This window comes from Rhincodon typus, chromosome 9 (genome assembly GCF_021869965.1).
Source record: "Rhincodon typus isolate 14 chromosome 9, sRhiTyp1.1, whole genome shotgun sequence".
In the NCBI taxonomy this organism is placed as follows: Eukaryota; Metazoa; Chordata; class Chondrichthyes; order Orectolobiformes; family Rhincodontidae; genus Rhincodon; species Rhincodon typus.
The window spans coordinates 43,130,391-43,138,125 of record NC_063340.1 but is presented as its reverse complement, the minus strand read 5'-3'; the positions used below and the strand labels follow the sequence as shown (position 1 = coordinate 43,138,125).

The 7,735-nt window shown below is 40.9% G+C and overlaps 1 protein-coding gene across 4 annotated transcripts in view; it reads left to right on the top strand.

The window, feature by feature from the left end:
• The window catches only part of LOC109938872 (clathrin heavy chain linker domain-containing protein 1), a 53,034-nt gene that overhangs the window by 2,072 nt on the left and 43,227 nt on the right, over positions 1-7,735 (top strand). For 3 of the 4 annotated variants that reach the window (XM_020537165.2, XM_020537166.2, XM_048601468.1), the window contains exon 2: positions 7,453-7,640. In XM_020537165.2, coding sequence (XP_020392754.1) covers positions 7,453-7,640 — 188 coding nt within the window. The remainder of the gene's footprint in view (positions 1-7,452; positions 7,641-7,735) is intronic. The other variant, XM_048601467.1, reaches the window with a different exon arrangement.

The following is a 7,735-nucleotide window of genomic DNA, read 5'->3' as shown; positions in this document are numbered from 1 at the left end:
GTTAACTCTGATTTTTTTTTTTCTTCACAGATGCTGCCAGACCTGCTGACATGTCCAGCAACTTCTGTTTTTGTTCCTGATTTACTGCATCTGTAGTTCTTTCAGTTTTTATTGAATGATAGTAAACTAGCTAGGAGTATAAAAACAGATTGTAAGAAGTTTTACAAGTGTATGAAAAAAAAATCTAGCTTAAAGTAAATGTTGGTCCCCCTAAAAGCTGAGCTAGGCAAAATAATAATAATAATACGAAAAAGAAAATGGCAGAAATATGAAAAAAAAATTTTGTGCAATTTTCTCTTCTGAGGCTAAGTATCGTGGTGAGCCTAAAAAATATGAAGTACTTCACTTGGGGGCTATGATACCCCTGCAAGGCCCACGGGGAAATCACTAATTAATCTTCCTTTGAGTTATCTTGGTAACGGCTGTGACCTACGCAGCTCTAACTCATCACCTGAGCACATTATAAAGCAGACCCAATTTGCATTGCCCATAATGGGCTTTGCATGTAGATCTTGAATTGGCTACACTGGTGCTTTTACTGAAGGTGGGTAGTAGTTTAAAAAACACACAAAAAAAAGCAGACCCAGGAGTAAAAAATGATAAAGCAATACTGGGATAGGTCTACAGAACTATGTTTGTCCCAGACTGGGACAAGCCTACGTATGCACATGTAGTGGCTCTAATTTGGCGTTCAACAATAAATGATGTTCCTTTCAAGTCGGGATTCCTGAGTTATTAGAGGGGCCGAGTGGATTTTTCGCTGCACCTATGTTCTTCCCAGCATATTACATTTGCGTGTGCACGTAAGACAGCAAACTCTATAGGCAAGACGTCCAGCAGGACCATCTGGCTACCAACATCTGGGCACCATATTTATGAGGTACGCATACAACACTTCATTGTCTACAACACAGGAACATCATTCAATCTTTGCTTATCATTCCCATGAAATGTCAGAGATCCTCGTGGACGAAGGGAAATTCTTTTGTCTATGAAAGGCAATAAAGACAGCCTGGGCAGAGGTGACTGAGGGGGTCAGTGCTCATGAATAGCTCAGGAGAAGCTGGATCCAGTGCCATAAGAGGATGAATGATTTTCTGTGCCGTCATTTATATTGCTGTCTACTGTACGCTTCACGCTGCTGGGAGTGTGATTTAGAATTGTAGCACTTCCACTGCACAGAATTGCAATACAGGAAGTTGCGTGCCAGGCTTCACCACCAGAAGCCTTGTGCAATCAATATCTGTAAAATTATTGCAGTAAACAATGAAACGTTACTGACATCACAGCGATGCTGCCTCTCAAACATCTGCCAGGGTTCACATTTAAAACATAAAAGAAACTGCAACATTCCGTGGCTCATGCGCTATCAGGTCATTTATCTTTCATCACAACTAGGAAAGTATAAATGACTATTATCATCTGTTAGCTTTGCATGGAACAAGGACACAACCACAAAAAATAGCCAATAGAGTTGAACCCCTGCTTTGAAATCAGCCTGGGCCAGATTTGATGACATCAGCCAATGCGGCTGCCTTGATTGAATAGTCTTATTGGCCCATTGGGGATTCATCTCAAATTGCAAGGGTGGAATCTTCCCATTTGCAGTTAGTGTTTTGTCGTGAGATTCATGGCATACAATTTGCTATGAGCGGAGCAACTTCTGTCATTCAATCTTCCATTTTTCACACTATTAATTATGCAACTGGTCTGTTCAACCCTTTGATCCCAAAATACACAGCAGGAGGAACGAAAACACTCGCCGCTGCTGGGACCTTCTGGCACGTACACTGCTGGTGCCATATTTAGAACCCAGCTGCGCACCACTTCAAACACTGCAAGCTGGGAAGTGGCACCCCACCCCTCAGTGACTGAATCAGTTCTCCTTCATATTGAATGCCACTTGGAAGAAGCAAGGAAGGTGGCAAGGGTGCAGAATGTAATCTGAGCGGGAGATTTCAATGTTAACCGCTAACAGTGACTCAACAGTGCAACCACTGACTGAGTTGGTTGAGTCCCAAAGGACGTAGCTACTAAACTGAGTTGTTGGTGGGCGATAAGGGAACCAACAAGAGGAAAAACATACTTAACCTCATCCTCGTCAATCTATCTGCCACAGGTGCATCTTTCCATGACCGTATTGATAAGAGTGACCACTGTGCAGTCATTGTGGAGACAAAGTCCCATTTTCACATCAAGAATATCCTAAATCGTATTCGTTGACACTATCACTACACTAAATGGATTGATTTTGAACAGATCTAGCAGCTCTAAACAAAGAAACCTAGGGGTGCAGGTGCATAGTTCCTTGAAAGCAGAATTGCAGGTAGACAGGATGGTGAAGGAGGAGTTTGGTACGCTTGCCTTTATTGGTCAGGAGTTGGGTATCGGAGTTGGGCCGTCATTTTGCAGTTGTGCAGGACATTGATCAGGCCACTTTTGGAATACTGTGTACAACTCTGGTCACCCTGCTACAGGAATGGTGCTGTTACACTTGAGAGAGTGCAGATATGTAGAGCTGGATGAACACAGCAGGCCAAGCAGCATCATAGGAGCAGGAAGGCTACAAGGATGTTGCCAGGACTGGAGGGTTTGAGTTATAAGGAGAAGCTGAATAGGCTGGGGCTTGTTTTCCCTGTAGCATCAGAGGCTGAGGTGTGATCTTATAGAGACTTATAAAATCATGAGGGGCATGGATAAGGTGAACTGCCTTTTTCCTACAGTGGGGGAGTGCAAAACTTAAGGGCATTTGTTTAAGGTGAGAAGGGAAACATTTAAAAAGGGCCTGAGGGGTAACGTTTTCACTCAGAGGATGGTGCACGTATGGAACAAGCTGCCAGAGGAAGTGGTGGAGGCAAGTACAAGTCAGTCACAAACATTTAAGGCATTTAATCTGGATGTTATACAAGTAGGAAGGGTTTGGAGGGATTCAGGCCAAATGCTGGAAAATGGGACTAGGTCCGACTGGGATGTCTGGTCTGCGCGTGGGTGTTGGATTGAAGGGTCTGTTTCTCTACTGTATGAGTCTTGGACTCGATACTCAAAACTGGGCTGCCATGAAGTGCCGTGGGCCATTAGCAGCAGCAGAATTTGACTCCAGCATAATCTGCAGCCTCATGGCCTAGCATATTCCCCTACTCTACCATTACCATTAAACCAGGGGATCAACCTTGGTTCAATGAAGAGTGCAGGAGATCAGCGCCAGACACGCCTAAGTACGAGGCGTCAACCTGGTGAAGCTACGAAGCAGGACTACTCGCATACCAAATAGTGTAGTATAAGATAGACAGACCTAACCAATTCCACAATCAACGGATCAGATTTAAGCTCTGCAGTCCTGCCACATCCAGTTGTGAATGGTGATGGTCAATTAAACAACTCACTGAAAGAGGTGTTTCCACAAACGCCCTATCCTCATTGACTGGGTCAAGCACGTTAGTGCAAGAAATAAAGGCTAAAGCCCCATCCTCATTGACTGGGACAAACACATCAGTGCAAAAAAGAAAGGCTAAAGCATTTGCACCAATCTTCAGCCATAAGTGCTGAGTTGAACATCTATCTCGGCCTCCTCACAGATGTCAGATTTTAGCCAATCCGATTCACTCTACATGATATCAAGAAATGACTGGAGGCACTGGATGCTGCAAAATCTGTTGGCTCTGACAATATTCCAGCAATAGTACTAAGGCTTGTGCTCCAGAATGTGCTGCGGCCTTAGCCAAGCTGTTTTCAGTATAGCTATAACACTATAATCTACCCACCAATGTGAAAAATTGCTCAGGTTTGTTCTATAGCAGTGGCCAATTACTATCCCAATGGTCATCTCACGATCATAAAGTAATCAATGATGCCATCATTAGTGCTATCAAGCTGCACTTACTTAGCAGTTACCTCCTGCTGTGTAATTCAGGATCAAAGGGTTGAACAGACCAGTTTGGGTTCCACCAGGGCCACTCAGCTCCTGATGTCGTTGCAAACCATCATTCAAACATGGACAGAAGAGCTGAGGGGACATCAAGGCCACACTTGACCAAGTGTAGTGTCAAAGAACCCTAGTAAAATTAGAGTCAATAAGAATCAGGGAGAAAACTCTCTGCTGCTTGGGTCATACCGAGCACAAAAGAAGATGGTTCTTGTTCCAACAGTCTTCAGCTGTTTCATCAAGACCTTCCTTTCATTGCAAAGTCAGAAGTAGGATGTTTACTGATGATTACACAGTGTTCAACATCATTCTGACTCCTCAGACATTGAAGCAGTCCATGTCCAAATGCAGCAAGAGCCATACGATATCAAGGTTTGGACTGAGAAATGGCAAGTGATGTTTGTGCCACACAACTTCCAGGCAATGACCATCACCAACAAGAGAGAATTTAATCATTCAATGGTGCTACCATCACTGAATCCCCACTGAGGGATTCTGAGGGTTACTATTGAGTAGAAACTGAACTGGAGTGGTCATATTAATTCCGTGGCTACAAGAGCAGGTCAGAGGCTAGGAATACTGCAGTGAGTAACTCACCTCCTGACTCCCCACAGCCTGTCCACGTGCGCAACGCACAAGTCAGGAGTGAGATGGAATACTCCCCACTTGCCTGGCTGCATCTGCAACAACACTCATGAAGCTTGACACTACCCAGGACAAAGCAACCTGCTTGATAGACACCACATCCACAAACATTCACTCCCTCCAGCACTGATGCTCAGTAGTAGTAGTGTTTACTATTTACAAAATACATTGTAGAAATTCACTTGGGTAGTGCACTGGAGAGCAAGATCCACATTTCCTGGACTTGCGACAAATGTAAAATTTGATTAAACGACCGAATTGTCCAACTTTACCAAACGGTCTAATTTGGGTTAAAAGAACATGCACACCAGAATTTTCATCAACAAGAAAATAACATCATTGTTATCAAAATGTTATTAACTAATGCCAAGAAAGAAACATGAATTTCTAACTTACAACTCTATAACTTAGACTCTCCCTATTTGTACAATTCCCACATGCATAACAGCAGACACAGATGTACAAAGAGACAAGATACGGTTGTTTAGGGTATAAAGGGGGCACAGCTTTGCAGAAAACAAGGGGGAAACGTTTTGATAGCACCAATCTGGACCACAGCAATTGATTGTTTTCTTTGATTCCTTCTGTTTCCTTTCATTTCTTTGCTGATGAGACAAGGTTAATCGCACACCAATACTGACTTTCATTCACTGGGTGAAAGTTTGCCTCTTTTAGAGTCTCTGAAGGTACAGCAAACTTTTTATGAACTGACATAAAGGAAGGCAGCAGCCCAATGGCATTATCACTGCGCTGCTAATCCAGAGATCAAAGCTTCAAATCCCATCAGATGGTGGAATTTGAATTCAATACAAAAAAAAACTCTGGAATTAAGACTGTAAATGATGACCATGAACCCATTGCCGATTGTTGGAAAAATCCATCTAGTTCACTAATGTCCTGTAGGGAAAGAAATCTACATGTAACTCCAGACCCACAGCATTGTGGTTGACTCTTAACTGCCATCTGAGCAATTGGAGATGGGATGCCCTCATCCCATGTGTGAATTAAGCCTATGGGATCAGAGTGTGCCGGTTGATCAAATATTCTGGATAGTCTAGGGGTATGCATACCCACAGTAAACTCTGACCATTAACAGCCCTCAAAAAATCTATGTGAAAATATCAACACAGCTTCTAAAATCAATGTAAAAACACATGGTAAGTAATGGAAATGCAATGCAGGGGGTGTACACATCACTGTTATATTTTATTTAAAGCATAAGTACTCGGACACCACAGTACGTATTTGAGGTATGTAATTTTTGCTGGTTTATCAAGGTTGCTAGTTGATAAGGTGCCAGTTAAAACAAAGTTTGCTGTAGCTTTTCCCTTTTTCCTTTCAACTGACAATTTGTAGAGATAAAAGTTTACATTAACATGGTGAGTGTGAACAGCTACAGGGAGATTTTATGTTACTTCTCAACACAGGATGAGGAGAGAGATTGAGCTGCTTTCTTTTTGCAGACTAGAGATTTCTACTCCTATTGTCTACATACGAGGCTGTAGTTGCAATCATGTGGTTGTTACACTGCTGAGCCCTCCTGAGCTCACCATAATTAGTTGATTGAAAGCTACTGAACACACATCTAACATCCCTCCTACTCCCATTCCTTGAATAAAGTAACATTGTAGATACAACTCAGGATGAGTTCCAGTAACTAATTTTTTAAAACTGCAACATGTTCTTCCAGTATCCTTCATTTAAAGCAGTAGCTTCACCCATTTTTCAGTCCAAAGGTGGAAAAAAAAGTCTTTAAAGGCCCGGAAATTTTCTCAGTTTGGAATGACATTCCTTCGATTTCATGATAGAATCACCATGATATTTTAAAAATAATAAAGACATTTTAAATTTATTTTCAAAGTTTATTTGTGATATTCTGTGATATAATTACTAAAATTTACATTATAAGCCTTTTTTTACTTCTTGGTATGCTGACTGTGAGAAATCTTCTGTCCGATTAGCTGCTCACCTGCTTGACCTCATCACTGTTCCCGAATGGCATGGTTTGAAAACCAAATTGGAATAGGGGAATCTATTCTCTGAAGCCCAGTAAGCTTTGTGGGCAATTTTTAAAGCTCAGGAACTTTTAAAAGCTCCTTTTTGTCATTCACTACTGGTTTTCTGATGTACTTCTGTCATACCGGGCAAATGAGATTATGAAATTTTAAACACAAATTATGTTCAGCATCACTCAAATGTTTGCTAACTTTTTCATTTGTTCTGAAAACATTGGACCAGAAACATCCTACTTACAAAACTGGCCATACCTCCAAACAGAATTAATCACTATTGAGAGGTTTCTGCATTTTATTTGCAAGCCTATGAGCTGCATCTGAAAACTAAAGCTAAGAATACCAGTAGAAACTTCTTGAATAAAAATACTAAGTGAATCCTATACTCCATTCTAAGCAAAAAAACGTGCTGTGTTTCTTTAAAGCCATCTTCAGCAGTTTATAATTGGATTACTTAGTAGGTGGGTTGATAATACACCTTGTGACAAATTTACAGAAGTAGAAAGCTAATGTTATCAAGTTACCAATATTAAATATATCAAATTTTAAGCAAAATTTTGTTGAAGACATTATTTTAAAATGATAATCAATTTCATTGATTTGTGGCAGATTTTGCATGTTGTATAATACCAGTAAGTTTGAGAAGAGTTGGAGGTGTGTTGGGGTGAGAAAGAGAAACCCTTTCATAATGGAAACAATTTGCATTAAAATTACAGAGAGTACCCAAAGTGGAAAATCTACCCATATCATGCAGGGAAACATAATTTCAGAAACATTGGTCATACAATGAATTTAAAACAAAGTACAACGAATAGATATAGGTACATGAACATGTTCTGTTCAAGTTAAATACGGATTTGTTTCATTTCACAGGTCATTGAGAATGCAACAGCATACAAATTTATCCTCACATCCATCAAACAAGCGTATGAAGAAAACATCAATATTTTACGCAAAGGGAAAGAAGATTCTCTGTTTCTACAGAGGAAGGTGAAATCAATGGCCTTCGAACCAATGACTTACTTGGCATACAAAAAAAGAGCCACGCAGCTTCAAAACAAGTAGGAAAAGAATCTTTAGCAGAGATCTTGTCACCGCTCATCAGTCATCTTATGAGAACAATTTAATGTTCCAAACAAATTAGGTGGTGACATTG